Source organism: Barbus barbus (genome assembly GCF_936440315.1).
Source record: "Barbus barbus genome assembly, chromosome: 12".
NCBI lineage: Eukaryota > Metazoa > Chordata > Actinopteri > Cypriniformes > Cyprinidae > Barbus > Barbus barbus.
In genome coordinates, this window is record NC_136740.1 from 23,157,678 (window position 1) to 23,178,684 (window position 21,007).

The following is a 21,007-nucleotide window of genomic DNA, read 5'->3' on the forward strand; positions in this document are numbered from 1 at the left end:
ACTCCAGTCAATCAGTTAATGTCTTGTGAACTGGAAAGCAGCATGTTTGTAAGAAACAATTCCATTGTTAAGGAATTATCATTTTAAATCATTGCCTTTTGTTCAAAATACCATAATCCATAATAATTCTTCCTCCATTGAAAAAGTCCATCATCTGTTGTCCTCGCATATCAAAATCCACCAACATATTTGCTTAGAACTGTTTTTGTGTATAAACGGTGCTTGATCTTTGCATATTTCTCTTCTGACACAGACAAGATGACTTTATCACTTGAGAAAGCAATATTATGGGCAAGGGACTGGTATTTTAATTCAGTTTAAACCATTATTTACTGTATTTTTGTACTGTTTATTTTACATAAATTACACTGTCTAAATTTCTACATTAAAATTTAAATGATGACACACCTCTTTCCAAATACCCCCTCTGTTTCTTTAACAAATTGCACCCTACCTGTAATATAACTTGAAGAGACTTCCTTATTTTGTTTGTACAACATACATAGCCTAACAGTAAAATATGCTTTAAGTGTGAATTCTGCTGCTGTGAGTATTTTTTATGGTGCTGACAAAATATCTCGCTATGTACAAAAATCTGAAAACGCGTGCCTGTTCCTTTAACTCATCTAGGGGCGTGGCTAGCTTTAAGTGCACATTTGATTGACAGGGGAATGCAGGAGAGAAACTTGACCCGCGCAGCCTGTAGTATCCACGCTGTCTCTCAGTCTCGTGTCACACCCCTAGTCTGCCGCAGTGAGCACATATAGCTGCTTTACATCATTTGACTTCAATAGTTCTCCGTATTCACGGGTGACTATACAGTTCGGTTAAGACTTAATACGACACGTTTGCCATTTGGAATTAAAATAACTACGTTTTGAATGTGGATACTTCAGGTTAATCCAACTGGATATTGCCGTTTTCACCGACATAATGATTTAAATAGCTTCTTTAAGTATAATGAATGATTTTTTTTTCTTTCTAAACGAAAGAAAACTATTTCAGTCACTTGTAACATTTGACAGTAGGTGAATCTTTTCATCCTGGACTACAAAGAATTATAGGTAAGTGGTTTTTTTTTATTTTATTTATAAACTTTAATATAAAATAATTGAGCTAAATGGAATAAAAGAGGATGAAAACAAACTAAAAATATACTCTGGGAACGAGCTACTTCAGCTTTGTGTCATTTGGTTTAATTCACATGTTTTTGACAGTGATTATCGATGATGCCAAATTACAGATCTACTGCTGTGACAATAGCTAGTAAAAAATAATTTTCCATTATTCATGTCACTGGTTCATTAACCATTCATAAGGTTTTCAAAATCAGTTTGATATTTTTTGGCATCGGGCTATATATTTATAATTCCAAGGGAATAAAAACACCAATTTACAATCAGCAGCATTAATTTGTCAGTTTTTATTCCCTTGGTTGAGCATTCCCTGAGCATGAATTTAATTAGTCAAATGTAGTCCTACCTATTTTTTGAGTGTTTTATTATAGAATTATAAAATACAGTTCATGAGTACTATATTTTATTTGTGGATTTATTAAAGGGGGAATGTTTGATAATGTACAAGAATATTTCTTTTAAAGTCTTAATTAATGATGGATGAGTTTGAATGTGTGATGCTGTGACATAACACTTTGTCAGTCAGATCTTACATCCTAGTGACATACCATATGTTACACATTTGAATAATCTAAAATCTATTCAACCACAGTTTGGGTTTGTACATTATGTGAGACTATTCACTTACGTTTGGCTTTGTGAAGCGTGTTCTTGGAACAATAACATCTCAATCTCTTGCCTTTTCAGTAGATCACTATATTAATTTGGAAAGTTTGGTCAGCCCATTTTTTAAATAATCAGGTTTGTCAAACGGACTACAGGAAGCTCTTAGTTATTATTACACCCAGTTCTCCATTAGGCTATATATTATATGTCATTCTCATATAAGACTAAAATAGAGGAGACCTTCAACTGATGAATTCCCTTGTGAAATCAGCAGAGGCTAACAGATGCAGCGATGACAGCAAGATGAGACACAAGTCATCACAAAATGAAAGAGGGCCCAGCATTGGACCAGGCTCAGTATTAATAAAAAAACTTTTAAAAAGTTTCCTTTGTAAGCAAGATTTTGGGTCTTATGTCTGTATATACCCACTTATCTTTCCAACCTTTATTATTTTCTTTCTTCAGTGAAACACTAAATAAAAACTTTCACGCTACTCTTTTCTGTTCAGTAAAAGTTCATGTTGAGATGACTTTTCACAAACCAAAGCCACTCAAAATAGAGTCCTCAAATTGTATGACTTGCTGTAAATTTTGAAGCTTGACAGCCTATAGTTACAATTTGCTTACTATATATGGAAATCAGAAGATCTACTTTTGTGACCTAAAGAGGATAGAAAATCACGCAGACGTGCTGATGGTGAGAAATGATGACAGGATGTGAGTCTCTTTGAGTCTTGAGAAGCTGCAGCTCATTGCAAGCAAAAAGTATAGAGGTTCTCAAGTTCATGCAATGTCATGCAACATACCCATAATTCATTTATTAATAGAGTTGCTGAAGAGATTGATTCAAAACTCCACAATCAATCAAATGTTTTCCTCAGAAGCTGTAGGCTCAAAAAGGCTTATGTTTGGTTCACTTCAAAGAGGTTTTCTCACATCTGTGGAGTCTTTGGAAGAATGTAGCAGTTGCTTTGGCTGTTGATAAGTGTCTCTTTTGCTGCATTGACTAATGCAGATAACAAATGGGATTTTGGTGCTGCTGGTGTTGCATCTGTGGTCTTAATGATAGAGCAGCTGATTGAGTGTTGGGAGCATATTGCGGTCGTGTCATGTCGCACCATTGTTTACATCAACTGTCCACCCTTAATCGAACAGGTGAGAAGGTCCGAGTGCAGCTGTCACTGTTGGGAGCCATCTAGATGCGTGTGCATGTGTGATTTTGTAATGATAGCACAAGGGTATGACCACTGGAGATGTTTGACACAGACATTTTTAGCTATCAAATCCTTTTGATTAGGCTACGGACCACACTCCATTCCCATATGGACAAATAGGCACATAGATGCTTTATTGATCCCCTCAGGAAAATTAAGGATTAGCTAAAGAAGGATTACAAGACAGCTGCTCTTTAATAATATATGATACTATGCTTTGAAATAAATCCAACACATTTTCTTAACCTATGCAATGATGCCTTCATTATCATAAAAGTGTCATGATCAGACTCCTCCACCCTTGTGAGTCAATTAGACCCTATTTGCAAAAGGGAAGCTATACTGTATACAGATGAAAGTATCTGGTGGCGTGTTGTTTTCCTGTTATCTCTATTTTAAGCATCTGAAACTAACTTTGCTAATCTCTAAAGACAGGTGCTGAGAATGAGAAACTGTTGCTGCTGGGTTGTTGTTGAACACATTCATTTGATGGTTAAACTTCCAAGTATGTTCCTATAGTTCTTCAATATACAGCAGAAGTAAAGTAGCTTAGAAACTTTGCACAGTAAGACAAACGTCTGGATGTCTGGAGGCTGCAGGAAATTATGGACTGCTGGCCAAAACCAACAAGCAGTCAAAAGGAATAAAAAAAGAGGCTTTGGGTGAATTTCGGTCGATGTTTACTAAAACAGCAGCACAGATCTACTCAGACTAGCATGCTATACATAAAAATACCACAATGAATTGTAGCTTAAGTGTTCAGTCTGCAATTTCCTGTGTGCAAAGCTACTTCTGATGAATTTTAAAAATGAAAACCTCCGAAATAACTTTTCTGGAGTGCCGAGGTGAATTGCACGTCATATGTAGGATTACCAAAAAATGGCAGTAAATCTTGAGGCTTGGTTTTCACAAGCAAAGCCAAGAGAAAATCTAGGATGTCATGGAACACAAAAAGGGCCATTCACACCAAAAATGGCAACTATAGCGAAGTTAGGAAAGTTAAAAGAAGACAATAGTCCACACCAAAATTATTACAATAACGACACACAAAAAACTATATAGTTGGAGTCACTTTCAAAGCATTTTTTTCCAGCTTTTTTACAATGATAAAAATATTGACAGCCAATCAGAATCCGGTCGGCTTTTAAGCGCTTGAGCATTGAAAGCAGCAGACATTGTAAGTGCATCATGCACTTAGAATAATCAGAACGTTATCATCTGTTGGTGTGGATGATAATATAGTTATATTTCTTGGTGTGAATGGCCTTAAGAGTCTATTTCTGTGCATCTATTTGAGATCCTTATGTCAGCAGTCCTAATGGATCAGATAAGTGACAGCTAATTGTTTGCGCTGCGTCACCAGTCGCTTTCTGTCCAGATAAAGTAAACAAATAGCTTGAAGGTGTCGCACTTAGTAATGAGTGCAAAGATAGCAAATAAATTCAGACTGGATTTGAATCTATGTTTAGTAACTTTAATTAATAGTGCTATCTTATAACAGGTATGATGACAAGCAGTCGAGGTACAGCTTATAAAATTCGCAGCCATCGCAGTGAACTCAAAAGTTCTCTCTTTATCTCTGGTGCAAGTTTATTTTGAGCCACAGTGCTGTCTCTCTTTGATCACCAGTGTTCCCTATGGTAAAAACCCAAGAGTGAGGCCAGCGAAACAGTTGAGGGCATTTGTGGAGGGTAAAGATGATGGACAATGGACAGAATCACCTTTCAACACCTCTTTAAATACATTGGGGATAACATTAAAGAGCCAGTAAATCACTCTTGCCTCCATGCTAATGTGGCGTCACTTTACATCTGTCCTGCCAAACCTGTAGCTTTTCCTCACATTTGTCCTTGTCAGTAGACTCAACACATGCTGTGTGTATTTAAATCTTTACGGCTTAAAGAAAGTCAGATTAATTGAAGCTGAAATGTGCTTTTTTTCAGTGCTGAAATACTTTCTCCTATCACATTTTAATGTACAGGAAAGATTATAAGTAAAGTCGTTTACCCTTTCTTAAATTAGACGTTTTTAAGTGTATTTCCTGGTCACTCTTTTTTGCCATTCCCCTTGGTACAGAAATTACACAGTGCTCTAAAATTGCCAATTTTCAAATGCTCAGTCGTGACATTCAGCACTTTTATACTTCCTAATAGAGTTCAATGGTGCCTTCCACTTTTTCAGTGGCCTTGGTTTTGGAAATGTTTTTCCCATTCATTTTTCCATATGGAATTTTGTCATTGTTTAAGATTTCTAAGCCATGAATCAAACAACCGGCTATCAGCTAGGTGAATCACAAAGACAATAGATTACAAGATTGTCCACTTAATGGCTTTAATGAGGGAAAAAATTACGTAATCAAATAAAAGATGACAAATCAATATAAAACTGCTGATTTCAAGAGGTTGATTTTTTATATAGAAAAAAATATGCATATACTAATATACATATAAATTAGTTTGAGAGTGTATGGAGACTGTATTGTCATTCCCATTGCTTCATGGGCAGATGCTAAAGGAGATTTCTTTGCAGAATCATAGATAATGTAGTTTTTACCTGGAATTCTTTGAAAAAAGTCAGCAAAAGCATATACCATTGATTAACAACCTTATAGCTCACAGTAGGTCTGTCACAAAGGCTTAAAAGTTATCATTAAAAATAAAAATTCCTCTTTGGAGAAAATAAATGCAATTTTTACTTCTGAAACCCGACTGTTGCACTGTCTTGCATTGCAACGTTTCTCATCGGTAACTGAAACCGGCGCTACTTTCACGTCTCTCGCATCACACTGCAGACTCACACATTTTGTTGCGTACAGCGTAAATGATGCCATCTTACATATCAGTTACTGACTGTGGTGAAAATCACCTCAGATGAATACTGTAGTAATATTACTCTAATATTGTTGCATTGTTGGCTGATTGCTATAATGATCATTTTTTGGAAATTTTAAGATAATATATAGATAAGAAAATAAAAACAAAGTCAACTCAAATCAATATTTAGTTGTGTAATGAGCGGTATAATGTACATTTACCCAACCATTATTGCAAAATAAACTGTAAATTATTATTAAGAATAATGACTGTTGATGATCCCTCACATAAACTTGAACAGCCTTGTAGACTGACATTTGCTCCTTATTCCATAATTAATTCCTGCCTTTAAACAAACCTTTAGTGCTTATTTTTCCAGGTTGTAGCCTGACAAACCGTGATTTAAAGATATGGAAATTTTAGTGCTGCCCAGCCAAGCCATCTTAATGTCCCGGAGAAAAAACATCTCAATGTAGATGGATGAGTGGTGATTTACATACAATTTTTAAAGTAAAGCAAGCCCTTGTAACACTATAAACTCTATTTTCCTGGCTTTTTTTTTTTGTTGCTGAAAATATAATAGAATTTTAAAAATCTAGAACAAACATGCTTACAGCTCATAAAACTTTAAAAAAATGTAATTTTTTTATGATTACAGCTTTTTTTGTAATTTGCTGGTCTGAATGGTTTTCGTTTTGTTACAGGCACATATGTGAGAGGCCACAAGCGACAATGTCAAAGACACAGAAATCAGAGTCCAGGTCTCGCTCTCGATCGGCCTCCAGATCAAGATCCCATTCTGATTCCCACTCCCGTTCCAGATCACACAGCAGCTCTAGATCTAGATCCAGGAAACGCAGATATTGGTAAGTGTCTGGTATGCTAATTAAATAGAAACTACTGGCTTTGCAAACATCATGGCATACAAAATATTTTATAAATTAAAAATTAGATGGTTACCATTACTGCAGTGTACAAAGCAGGTGTGTGCAGATGTTTGACGGAGTTGGTTTCGATTATTAATTTCAGTTTTGAGTCAGATTTTGTACTTTCAAGTTTCAGTCATCACTTTCAGTGACGTGTTGAATGGATTTGAATACGTAACAGAATGAATAGGAAAGAAGGGATGTGTTGTAATATAATTTCTAAGAGGAAAAAAGTAATTAAATTATCAGTAATCATTTCCATTTTCCTGAGTACTTTTTTTGCTGCCTTCCAATCAGGCCCACATGGAATTAGCTCACAATTCTGTGTAAATAAACCCAGAAAATACAAGAAGAAAGATTCCATCTGGCTCTACTTATAATCTTGTGCTTGGTGAACAATGAACATTAGCTACTCATTCTGACCATACTACAAAGTACTAATCTAAACACAATAAGGCTTACTGTGTCTTGACAGATGTGCTTAAGGATTGAGTGGGTTGGCAAACTGTTAACTTCTCACTTTGTTCGTAAACACACAATGGAACTTCATTGTAAATACACACCATGTGACTCGTGCTCTGCTTCCCCTTCATTCCCCTTAAATTAAAATCAATATTCCAGTGCCAGTCTCAGCCATCTAGCCACAGCTGTCAAGCCAAATTTATGTAAGGTACACCTCCATACATAAATAAAAGCACCCTGTGCTTTTATACTCTGGCTTCTTCACTTGTTGAAAAGGGGCTGCTCAGTCACTGTGATTGTACGCTCCATGTGTTCGTCAGCATTGCATAAAGTCTGATATTTGGGAAGGGCTGCGGTGTTGGAAAGGCTCACCACACTTTCTTATTTCCCGTGCTAAAATTGTACTTCCCTGCACATTCTCATAGGACTGCTGGTTTTGTACTTACAACACAGTGGAGCCCGTTAGGTGGCCAAATGTAAATTGCCCCTGCCAAAAAACTGCTGCTTTCTATTAGACAAAAACTACATATTTGTGGTACTCTGGTTTTTTGTTTTAAATATTTTTGAGGATGCATGATTTTTTTCCCATAAGCATGGATCCTTTTTCCTGTGTGGTTGACAGTATTCTTTCAGGCCAGTCGGAGAGATGTACAATGTTGATTTTTCATGCAAATGGAATCAGTAGAGGACAAAATCTGATGTCCCTTATTTGCAAGGGAAATCTTGAGAGCCTGGGCCTCTCATTGCAGGCCACAGTTTCAGAGAGATGCCGCAGCTGGAAAAAGATTGATGCATGCATGTCATAAGAATGAAGCATAGCTTCATGTCATAAGGTCATAAGTGGATAAAAAAATGCAGTCATTTCTAAATCATAAATACCCTGTTTCTGAGAAAGCAAAGTACTAAATAAAAGAGACAGTTTGTCCAAAGTTTTTCCATTTACTTAGGTCGTTCCAAATCTGTATTTATTTATTTTTTGCGCAGATGAGATTTCAGGTCTTCTGAAGTCTTATGATAGCTTTGTGTGACAAACAGACCACATTCTGTCACTCTGTATTATCTTGTGAGATGTGAGCTACAATATCAAGGTTTTCAGTCAATAATAACTTAAATTTGGTCCGTTTCTCACATAAAGCTGTCATAGGACATTAGAAGACATGCCGTTCAGTTCATGAGTCATACGGATGACTTTTTTGTTGCTTTTGTACCCTTTTAGAAGATTAAATGATGCGGTTTCCATTCATTGTAATAACAGGGAAACGTGCAACCAGTACAACTAAAATGTCTGCTTTTGTGCTTCCCAGAAGACAGAAAATGATATAGGTTTGAAATTACATGAGAGAGACTAAATAATTACTTAAATCAATTTAATTTAAGTTAACGAGTGGATAAATAGCTTTTCAAATAAGGGAGCTTTTGTAATTGTTACCTTCAGTTAAAGTCTGCTCTCTGTGTAAAGCGTTGTAACTGCAGGCTGAGAACCTCCTCTTTGCTTCGTAGAAAGAGAGAAGAAATCTTTCTCATATGACCCATGTGACTGACTCTTTCCATCCGTGCTCACTAGAGGAGATGCAAAGTCCCTCTTGCTCACTGTGAGAGTATCATGTTGCTCTGTGCACTACCTTCTTACACTGTATTCCAATGAAAAAACGCATCAGGTGAGTACAAAACCAGCCGAAACTGTAAATTATTGTTGATGTCATTATGTTTGTAATTGTTTTTTGGATTGCAAATTGGTTGCTGGGTGCTTCAGTTGGATAATCATTTGCAACACCGTTTCACGTTCCAAATGACAAAAAATTCCACTGTACTGGAATGACAGGTTTTAATACAACGCTAGACATAATTGCATGTGATCTATAATTTTATTCTCTAACACAGTTGATGTGTGCAAAATGTTGAAATGGTTCAGGGTCTGTTCATTTTCCACGGAGATTATATTCCATGAATTTATCATATTGAATATTCTATAGATCAGAGTGCAATGCATAGTATGAAGTACTTATATGTGCAAGTTGTTTAGTTGATTATCAGTGTTTGTGATATGTTAAGACATGCTTTACAGAGAGACCAGAACTATTTACTTTAGATGTGTTCATAAACAGGACAACAGGGCCACCGTGTGGCTAAAGTTGACCTTGCACCCAGAGCTAATTGTAATTGGTCATAGCAGTAAGTGTATATACTACCTGAAATAATTCTGAAAAATAGTGTTACGTTAATTATTGATCTTAAATTGTTAAAAGAGCTGAATTCGCAGTTATAGAATGTATTAAATATTTATTGTATATCTGTACAGTTTTATTGCTATATTCATTGTCCTTTTTGCTTTAGAAATGAATGTTATCAGTTATTATAGAATTAGTCAACCATTTATTATTATTTATTTAATAACAATCATTTATTATAATTATTATGCATTCTAATCTTTTTTTCGTACAACTACTGAGCTCTCTAGCTCCAAAAAGGATAAAAAGAGGAGGAGCAAGAGAGAAAATGGTTTATTTGTGTGAGGAAGTGGCCCAAAGTCATTATTTACTGTTAATCTGAAATATTACCTAAAGCTTTTAGTTGGACATCAATAAAACAAACAAACATAATTTGTTCTGAAGTGTCTCATAACCAAATTTCTTGACATTATAACCAAATTACATTTGATTTGAGATCTGCAATGGAGGTGAAGATTAGTAATGAAGATCTTTGGTCTGTTGTTGTCACGCAGAGGTATCAAGATATGAGGCTTTAGAAGAAAATGTAAGATACTTTTATGTAGCTTTTATAGTGTTTTTTGTCCTCTTTGGGTCCGATATTTGTAAGGAAAATTTTTTTTTTTTTTTTTTTCAATATCATATGTAATGTCTCTTTGTGTCATTTTCTATGCCCTAAAAAGTTTTGTTGACTCAGTTCTTCTTTTTGTTGTCTTCAAGCTCTAGGTCTCGCTCTCGGTCAAGATCCCATTCTCCATCCCACAACCGGGAGCGGAACCACACACGGGAATACCAGAACCAACGTGAGTTTCGAGGCAACCACAGAGGCTTCCGGAGGCCATATTACTTCCGGGGCAGAGGTCAGGGCTTTTTCCGGGGCCGCTTTCAGCGCGGTGGAAGGGGTGGATATAATAACTACCGAGCCAAAAACTGGCAGAACTTCCGGCAGCACCATCAGCAGCAACAGCAGCAGTACTACCCCAACAGCCCCAAGAGGGGCCGCTCACGTTCGCCCAAGAACCAGTCAAAAAGTTCTCAGTCCCGCAGCCATTCTCGCCGCTCTGACAGGTCGTCCTCAGGGAGATCGCCACAGTCGCACCATTCTTCCTCCTCCAACTCTGGGTCTGTCAAACGCAGTTGCAAAGATGTAAGAGAGGACATCTCTGTGCCTGAAGATACCAAAGGAGGAGGAGATGGGGCTCTGGCAGAGCAGGGGAGAGGCTCTCCAGTGGCCAAAGGGAACTCTGATGGAGACAGGACTGTGGAGAACTGTCAGGTTTTGAGGAACCATGACACTAGTCCTAAAAAGTCAAGTCCGCAGGTTTGCTCCACTGTCACTAATGACCAACTGATGGACTCTGCAACCAACGAGACAACTCCTGCTCATAATGCTCCTAAAAAAGGTGCCACCACCTGGCAGAGTGTTGAGACTGCACCTTCAAACACCAGCCCCATAAAGAAAAGCCTTGCATCAGTTTTCAATGGGTTTGGGCTCTTTACAAATATTGACCAACAGACAGATGATACGATTGCTATCTCCGCTGCGTTTTTGAAGTAAGTTTGCTTTCTTTTAATGAAAAACTGTGTTGCTTATTTGTCAATTTGTATACATCCTAAAAGTTTGGAATAATAGAAGTCTCTAAAGCTCACCAAGGCTGCATTTATTTGATCAGAAATGCAGGTATATTATGAAATATAATTTAATTTAATGTAATTGTTTTCTATTTTAAAATATTTCAAAATGTATTTTACTTCTGTGATGACAGTTGAATTTTCAGCCATTACTCCAGTCTTCAGTGCCACATGATAATTCAGAAATCATTCTAATACTAATATGCTGATTTGGTGCTCAGGAAACATTTCTTATTATTGTCAATGACACACAAATTGATCAAAAGTGACAATATTATTACAAATGACATAATAAGACATAATGTTACAAAAGATTCCTGTTTTAAATAAATTTATTCATCAAAGAATCCAGAAAAAGGAAATATAATATAAAAATATAAAATAATAATATATCATATACAAATATAAAAATAACTAACTAAATAAATAAATATCAAAGCAGTTTTCAACACTGATAATATTAAGAGCGATTATTAATTGAAAATCATGTGATGCTGGAGTAATGGCTGCTGAAAATTTAGTTTTGCCACCAAGGGCATAAATTACATTTTAAAATCTTTTAAATTAGAAAATAGTTAGTTTAAATTACAATAATTTTTCAAAATATTAAATACAGTTTTTACTGTATTTTTAATTAAATAAATGCAAATTTGGTGAGCAACTTATTTTAAAAACATAAAAAAATCTAAGTAATTCCAAACTTTTTACCAATAGTGTATATTATTTCATTGTTTATCCTAGGGCTGGGTATTATTGCAGGCTTCCTGATTCGATTCCATTTAATCTCTGTCTGCCAATGCTGTGTATCATAAAGGGCAATTTCAGACTGATTCAAATCAGTAACTCATCTTTTTGAGCCATTCATAAAACAAATCATCCCATAAGATTCATTAATTGCAGGGCTACACTGGATGCATTGTATATTTTTGATTCACTAAATAGGACTGATTCATGAGACTGCTTCATAGTTGTCATTTGTTAGTGAAGAGTCAATTGTTCAAACAAAGCCCATCATTTCTACCCAGCCCTAGATTTATTTGTCCTGTACATACTGTGTTTTAGGCCTTTCAAGCGAATTAAATGACAGATGTTCATCATTTTGATGGATTATATGCCTTTGAAATTTGCTTTTTATTTTATTTTCTTTTTTTTTTACCTTTATTTTAGTCATTGTAAGAGTGGAAATAACACAATAAATCCTGTGTGTGCACCAGACAAAAAGTAAGATTGCACAGTTGGGTTGTGATCTGCCCTTCAGATGCATCAACAGAGCTGTTGGAGGAAAGAACTAACACATATGAAGAGCTTGATATTCCTTGCTTACAAATGTCAGCTCACAGTCTGTTATTTAGATGTTCTAAAAAGGTCTAAAAGGTTTATATTTGCACTTTGCAAATGGATGAAGTGAAATTTTTCCAGCCTCACACACACTTGTTTACCTGTTTCACAGTGGAAGCCATTCATTTGTGCACGGTAAATTTAACAAATCCATTACAGTTTAAGAATAGTTCTGTGAATTTGACATGGTGCCGAAGTCCTTGGTCACATCAAACTGACAACAGATGCGTTTGAGCACGTTATTGTAAATAATAATAAACTGAAACTGAAACTCTTTCTCTCATTGACTAGATTTCTGGAGGAGCAAAATCTTAAAAAACAGGCCTCTACATGGGACGGCAACACACATAAAGGGAAAAGTAATGGAGATATAGTATGTGATAAAGAAAACGGAGAAATATTTGAAAAGGGCATTGAGTTGTCTCACATTGTAGATCAAGACAATGCAGGAGAGAGGGAGAAATCCAAATCTGAGGGTAAAAAGTTATCCATAAGCTCCACTAAAAGGGGTTCACGAAATGGCCCGACACTTCTGTGCGAGGATGGTGAGGACGATGATGAAGAAATGGAGATGTCTGATAGGGTGAGGGATATGGAAAACGATCCCTCCAAAAGCAAAAGCAAAGTCACGCTGTCTGCTCGTGAAATGTTCGAGAATCGTATCAAGAGGATGCAGAACATGGCGTGGGATGATGAGCTGGAAGCTCTCCTGCTCTGCCATAAACAGGAAAGAGCAGCAAATTTACTAGCTGCTCTCTCTAAGAGAGACCAGCTCAGTGGCATGTTTAAGGATCCCTCACCTGAAAAGCTCTCTAATGTAAAACGAAAGGAGAAAACCACACCAAGTTCCTCTTCTAAACCCACACTGCTGCCCAGGAGGAGCTCTGAGAACCGTGAGCAAGAGATGTTTGTGGTTATGAACGAGGAATCCCCACCAAGAGCTTCAGTGAAAAGAGGAAGTGAATTCAATGTGAGGATGGATTCTCTAAGTGATGACCTTGCAAGGTAAACGATTTTCGTTTCCCTCCAAGATCTCAGCATCGACCTTTTGCTTCTACTTGCATCTTCACAAAACTTTGTACTGTTGTGCATATGACTGCTTCTGACTATCAGATTTGAATTCTATTTCATTTTGCCTTTCCTAACCATTGTTGTATTTAACAGGACGTCTGTTTTGAGCAATGAAAGAAGGAATCTTCTGGATTTACTGCATCTTGATAAGAAGGATTGGGAGATTCAATCTGCCCTTCAGCATCTTCAGGCTCAGCAGTCACCCAAAAGCCCATCTGAGCTGTTTGCCCAACACATAGTTTCAATTGTCCATCACATTAAAGGTGACTGAAACTGATGACTGATGTCTTCTGCAGTCAAGGTTCTGAGGGGGTACACTGTATTCTAAAAATTAAATGTATTAATTTAATAAATAATTTTTAGCTTTTTTGTGTTTTGTATATTATCCAGGTTTTATTACTTGATGAAATACTTTATTCATTAATAATTTTTTTAAATGTGTAAATATTAATAATTCCTAATTTAATGGAAAAATACCAATTATTTTTTATCCGCCCACAGCTCAATATTTTCCTTCCTCTGGATTGACCCTAAATGACCGATTTGCCATGTACCAGAGAAGAGCTGCTGAGAAAGAATTCATGAAGCAGAGAAAGAGTCCAGAGATACACAGGTACAAAAATTCAGGGACAACTTCCCAGGCTGCTTTCTCACGCACGTATTAGTAATTTATTTGTTTTGACCAATTCTAAGGCTCTAAGAAAGGAGGATTGACATTCATTCATTCATTCAGGTGATTCATTCATCAACATATTCCTCTCTCCACCTCTTTTTTTCACAGGAGAATTGATGTTTCTCCCAGTGCTTTTAAGAGGCACTCGCTTCTGTTTGATGAGATGAAAAGCTCCATGGAAAACAGCTTCAAGGTGACCGAACATTTTGAAATATGACGTATTTTGGAAAAGAATGCTGCTCGAGTGATCCGTCCAGAGCATTCTTAGGCTTCCTTCTCTCTCTAAACTATGTTTCTGATGAGAGAGGCATAAAAATCCAAATGTGAGATGCAAAAAGAGATGCATTCAGGTTGTTGTGTTATAAATGCCCCCTCAACGTTTGATGGTAACCTTTTACTATGGGTACAAGCCTTCCTAAGAGGCAAGAAATCAGGGGTCAGAAATGGAAGTGACCAGTTGTTCCCATGTCAAATCCATTCAAAGGACTCTAAACAAAAGTCATAGTAAGTATTCCTCTTCAAAGCCTGCAAAGAACAAGTGAGGTGTTTAGGCCAAGTAAAAGCAACATACTTTCATGAGCACCAATGAAAGTATATCTCCTGTGGTCCTGTAATGTTGCCTCTTGTACTATTTTGTTTTGTTTATTGTCTATTTTGGTGAGCAAGTAATAGGAAATCCAAATTGTTACCTGTTGCCATTTCTGAGAAATACTGTCTAATTAGCCTGTTGAAAGACTTTGAGAAGCCAAAATGGCACTTAAAATTATATAAAGCTCTCTTCCTCTCATCCATTTGCATGGTTGTTATAATTCAGCTGTTGCCGTTTTGGTCCCGCCCCATGCAATGCTACATGAAGCTACTGGAATGCCGCTAACCCTCATCTGGCCAAAATATCTCTTTCTCCTCACCACAGGTTGATGGTAAAAAATCTAAAGGTGATTCAGTGGACCTTCGGCTGGATATTGAGCGCAGAAAGAAATACTTGAGTGGGGAGAGAGAGCACAGAGAGGAGGAGTATGGAGGAAGAGTATCGAGGGAATCTCCAGATTCAAACAAGGAAATATCCACTGAGAAAAACTCAAAGAACCACAAGAAACAGAAGTAAGCTGCTGTATAGGCATGTCAGAGTGATCATGAATTCAGAGGTTTTGCTCTGAGTTGTTCAGTTATAGAAAACAGAATTAAGAGAGATTTAAACGGTTGAAGCTGCTCACCATTTTCGTTTGTTTCGGTTAGTTGTGACCTCTCAAATGAAAAAAAACGTAAGAAGTCCTTCTTGAGCCTCTCAAGAGGACTTAAAATCCTTTTATAAAAGGGCCTGAAGATGCGTTCACACTCACAGCAGTCTGCAGCAACAAGAAGTCAGACAATTTCAATGAGAGTTGGTGATGTGAGGCTACATGAGTGACAGAAATCGTTGGCAGCGTGAATGTTGAGCAGAGTTTAACCTTATGCAAATGAGCGAAAAAAAATACAATGCAGCGACTTCCAATGGGAGTGGAGCTCACATGATTTTAACCTCCTGATTTCGTCAAGTTTGAATGCCTACTTGTGCTCAATAGGACAGCAACTTGGTCACCTTCAGCTGTTAAATCACTGTCAGTGTGAACGCACCTTTTTGCCTTTCTGGTCAGCTGGATATATGGAATATGTTGGATAAAGGCTGTCAAAAAATGTCCTGATTTCCTTCAGGCAAAGATTACTTTATACAACCTGAATTCTGGAAATGTTGGGACGTTTTTTTAAATTTGAATAAAATGAAAACTAAAAGACTTTCACATCACCTGAGCCAATATTTTATTCACAATAGAACATAGATAACATAACAAATGTTTAAACTGAGAAATTTTTACAATTTTATGCACAAAATTAGCTCATTTCAAATTTGATGCCTGCTACAGGCCTCAAAATAGTTGGGACGGGGGCATGTTTACCATGGTGTATCATATCCTCTTCTTTTCAAAACAGTTTGAAGACATCTGGGCATCGAGGTTATGAGTTTCTGGAGTTTTGGTGTTGGAATTTGGTCCCATTCTTGCGTGATATAGGTTTCCAGCTGGTGAAGAGTTTGTGATCATCTTTGACGTTTTTTTCTTTTAATGATACGCCAAATGTTCTCTATAGGTGAAAGATCTGGACTGCGGGCACCCGGACTCTTCTACTACGAAGCCATGCTGTTGTAATAGCTGCAGTTTGTGGTTTTGCATTGTCCTGCTAAAATACACGTCGTCTGGAGGGGAGCATATGTTGCTCTAAAACCTTTATATACCTTTCAGCATTCATAGTGCCTTCCAAAACATGCAAGCTGTCCATACCATATGTACTTATGCACCCCCATACCATCAGAGATGCTGGCTTTTGAACTGGATGCTGATAACAAGCTGGAAGGTCTCCCTCCTCTTTAGCCCGGAGGACACAGCGTCCGTGATTTCCAACAAGAATGTAAAATTTGGACTCGTCGACCATAGAACACTTTTCCACTTTGAAACAGTCCATTTCAAATGAGCCTTGGCCCACAGGACACAACGGCGCTTCTGGACCATGTTCACATATGGCTTCCTTTTTGCATGATAGAGCTTTAGTTGGCATCTGCAGATGGCACGGCGGATTGTGTTTACCGACAGTGGTTTCTGGAAGTATTCCTGGGCCCATCTAGTAATGTCAATGACAGAATCATGCCGATGAGTGATGTAGTGTCGTCTGAGGGCCCAAAGACCACGGGCATCCAACAAAGGTCTTCGGCCTTGTCCCTAACGCACAGAGATTTCTCCAGTTTCTCTGAAATATTTGATGAACTGAATGTTTTCAAAATGTCTTGCTTTTTCAGCCCTTTACTTGGCTCATGTGATTTGAAAGTCTTTTAGTTTTTATTTTATTCAAATTTAAAAAATGTCGAAACATTTCCGGAATTGGGGTTGTAGTTGTTGGAGAAGCAAATGACCTGATAAAGGCATACGTCCCAACATTTCCGGAATTCAGGTTGTAGTTGGTGGAGAAGTAAATGACCTGATAAAGTCATCTTGCACATGTTGAAGAACAATAAAAGTTGTTAGCTTTGGTCCAGTTGATTTTTTAGTTTTTAAGACCTGTTTTCATTCTTGAACAATGTCTGAATTGAATGTTACTTCATTCCTAAGGAAAAACAAGAAGAAACGTGAGCATTCTCAGTCATCTTCTTCATCTTCATCATCTTCCTTTGTTCCTTCCGCTGAGATGAAGGCAGAAGGTTTCTCCAAAATCCAACAGGGGCTTAGAGAGTATGGAGAGCCTGCAGAAAGAGGACGGGCACGAGGAGGCTTTGTAAGTTTTGGATGGGATGGAATAGGGGTGTGCGATATGACGATTTTTGATCGTGGACGATAAAAATGTCTCCACGATCTGCTTTTGAAGAAATATCGTAGTATCGCGCTACCGCGCACATTGTCAAATACAGTTCTGGCGCCGCCGTCTCTATGTACTGTACAACACGACATACAGCAGTAGAGTTACTCAGACAGGACACTGCACTTATTCGCGATCGCAAAAGTACATTATTTGCATACAAGCCTTGCTGGTTAAATGTTTAATTCGCGCGCTGGTCTGACGTGCGCTTGTTCTGACCGCATACACCTGAAGCACGCGCACTAAAACGCCTGTCTAACAGCGCCTGATTACTCAACTAAGTTATATTTTGCGCTAATACTGTCAAAACACACAAGGTTTACATACAGACTGAGTTGGTTATCTCTAAAATGAAAGTAAATAGTTAAGAGAGAAACGGATGCGTGCCTGTATATTAGATGCGTGCAGCTCTTAAAGGGACAGGACACTAAACGTGCTGTCGACTGTCATTAAAGGGATAGTTCACCCTAAAATTTAATTTCTGTCATTATTTACTCAGTGGAAAACCAAACAGTTGCTGGTCTACATTGACTTTGATAGTAGGAAAGAAAAATCCTATGGAAGTCACTGAGGACCAGCAACTGTTTGGTTTTCCACCTTCTTCAAAATGGCATTTATGTTCAGCAGAAGAAAGAAACTCATTCCGGTTTAAAACAACTTTTGAGTAAATGATGATATAAAAATACAACATTATGACAGAATTGACAGACAGATGACAGAATATTAATTTGTGGGGGAACTATTCATTTAACGTTAACAAAACAACAAAACACAGAGAAAAATCCCTCACTATTCTTGACTGAAAAACTTTAATACAGTTGCTTTAGGAATCAGTCTATCTAGTGTTTTATTTTTATATTTGTTCATTCAATTTCATTGAATGCTCTGCTAAATACACCTATTGTACCTGGAAATAAAGCACTGTTTGTTTTATTTGTATATTATGTGTATTTGTAATGTGTATCTTTGTTCTTATTTTTTAATAAGAAAAATAAAATAATGACAAAGATTTTTTATCTTCACCCACTTTGGCCTAAATATCTGCCATGCATCTTTGTCTTTCTAGTTTGGCTGTAATGCTCAGACAACTTGTAAAACCAAAATAGTAAAACTAACAAAGAATCGGGATAAAAATCGTGAATCGTGATATTTCTATAAAAAATCGTGATATGATATTTTTCCCATATCGCCCACCCCTAGGATGGAATAACTAAGATGTTTGTTTATTGCTGTGGTACTTAAGGTTGCCATTTGCTGTTTTTAAGCAGCTTAGAATACGCGGTAGAAGTTGGAACCGAGGAAATTTCCATGGAAGCAGTAATGGTGATTCACAAATGAACATGTCAGCAAAGAATGACGACTGGGATCAAGAATACACTCCCAAGAGCAAGAAATACTTCTTAGTAAGTTTTGATCTTCTGCTTTATCTTTCTATTTATGAAAAAACAGTCCCACCCATAACTATATATGTTATAGAATTGCATCAAGAAGATTCTTAGTAAGTCTGTATTTTTGTCTTTGCAGCACAGTGAAAGAGATGGTGAAGCTGAGAAGAAGAATATGGACACAAGAGGACGTGGTCGCGGTAATGCTCTTCGCACAAAGGGACGTTTCATCCTCCGGAGGGCCACAACTACCAACACCACCAATAATACAAGCCCTAAATGGGCCCATGATAAATTCCTGGCCACTGATGATGATGAGGGTGAACAGCAAGGAGAAGATGCAGAACAGGACCAGTGAGAACAGAGCAGTAACGATGTTAAGATCCCTCATCATGCTTTAAATCCTGGGATAAGACTTGTCAGCCTTCACACTTTCACAAATGGATATAATATTCACATCCATATGCATCTAAAACTTTTTGATAGGAAAGAGGCTTTTTTATTGTATTGCTTTCATTTCCTATTTTCGTGAGGATGCTTTTTGTCAGCTTGGTCGTATTTTGTTCTTTCTGTGTGTCTTTTTTTTGTACATGCAAACTCTCAAACGTTCATAGAAAAATACATATAATGGAGTTTAAACAAAGTTATCTAGAGGAGCACATTCATCTAATCATGACAGATACAGTTAAACGCAACTTCAAATTTATTTTCTATCCTTAAATCTCTAGAAGAATTAGCACTCCATCTTGAAATCGAGTGCCTCCATTGTGAATCCAGTCTCCTTTTTTTGCACAAGACTATTAAAACATGCAAACAAAACAAACGCAGAACAAAAAGTTCATATGTAAGTAGTGAAAGACTGATTGGATAAGGCAGGCCAATTGATCAGCCGATATTTGTCCATTTTTGTGATTATTATTACTTGATTAAAAAGGAAGTGTTTATCTCCCCACTTTTTTAGTTTCCAATTTTACTGATAGCTTTGTCTATGGATAGTAAGCAATTTTATTTTTTATTTGTGTGTGAATTTTGATTGTTGTGTAAAATACAGTACAGTTCAACATAATACGACACATATGTAGTTTATTGGCCACACTGCTTTATAGATGTTGATATCAGGCATCAAAAAGCCCATTTTACTTGACCACTAGTTCAATGGTTAGGTACCATCGATACACCATAGTGCCTGAAGTGTAGAATACAAGTATAGAACTATGGCTGGTTATGTACTCATTGCTGCTGTTGAAAAAAAAATAGATGTACATATTAATGTTTTGTGGAATTAATTGAAACTCTTTGAGACCCTAGTGTGTCTACCTATAGAAATAAAGATCATGACTTAATAACTTGAATGACCCAGTCTCGCTATGGGACCAAACTAAAGCAGGTAGACATTCATGTCCCAGTCAATGACATGTAGGGGAAAAAGATTTACATTCATCCAACTGCTAGTCAAAGATGTCACCTTTGAAACTGGACAAACAGCCTACAGATAAAGTTAAATGTACATGCACTTACAGATGTTTTAAAGACTGTTCAATTTTTGATTTATTGGGGTGCAAGTTTTTGACTATTATCCTGTTTTATTATGGTTTTTCTAATGCGTGTCTTGTCTTCAAATTGTATGCCTTTTCTATTATCTAAGCACCTTTGTTTTTGTTTTTGAAGAGTTTAACTATGAAGAATATCCTAGGGGGAAAGTGAACAATTTTACTCAAAATTGAATTTTAAGGTTCTGATTTGCACTGTCTGATATATACATTTTGACTTGCATTTATATACTCAAAATCAGAAAGAAATAAAAATGCAGCAATTTTACATCTGACTGATTTTTGTGTCAAGTAGAAACGATTTTTTATTTATTTTTTATTTTTTTGGAGACCAAGAACATTGACACCCTATTTACTGGTAAATGATCATATTGTGAACTAACCCTATTTTAATGGTCTCTTAAAAATGCTTTATTATTTCTGTGTAAATTGACCCGACATGCTCTAAATAAAAGCATTACAGTCTCAGTACAATCATATCTCTGCTATCTGTTCAATAAAAGTTAAGCATGGCAAAGAATGAAAGAACTATTATCAACACACTCATATTTAACTAAGATTACACTCAAGGTTATTTAAACATCAGGATTTTCCTTGAATTCCTTTCAAGTGA

General features: G+C 36.8%; 1 protein-coding gene across 4 annotated transcripts; it reads left to right on the forward strand.

Annotated features, from left to right (window-relative positions):
- The first annotated feature begins 669 nt into the window (after window positions 1-669).
- On the forward strand, window positions 670-20,867 carry LOC306878101 (thyroid hormone receptor-associated protein 3-like). Of its 4 annotated transcripts, none has more exons than XM_079430222.1 (11): window positions 670-1,064; window positions 6,474-6,635; window positions 10,085-10,918; window positions 12,626-13,339; window positions 13,499-13,668; window positions 13,907-14,018; window positions 14,187-14,271; window positions 14,992-15,179; window positions 17,216-17,378; window positions 18,728-18,862; window positions 18,984-20,861. In XM_079430222.1, the coding sequence occupies exons 2-11, from the start codon at window positions 6,502-6,504 to the stop codon at window positions 19,200-19,202; spliced, it is 2,754 nt and encodes a 917-aa protein (XP_079286348.1). In that variant the 5' UTR covers window positions 670-1,064; window positions 6,474-6,501; the 3' UTR covers window positions 19,203-20,861. The 4 variants fall into 4 exon arrangements, with proteins under 4 accessions (XP_079286348.1, XP_079286347.1, XP_079286349.1 ...); XM_079430221.1 differs by having other exon boundaries at window positions 708-1,064; window positions 18,725-18,862; window positions 18,984-20,867; XM_079430223.1 differs by lacking the exons at window positions 670-1,064; window positions 6,474-6,635 and adding an exon at window positions 8,697-8,815 and having other exon boundaries at window positions 18,725-18,862; window positions 18,984-20,867.
- The last annotated feature ends 140 nt before the right edge of the window (window positions 20,868-21,007 follow it).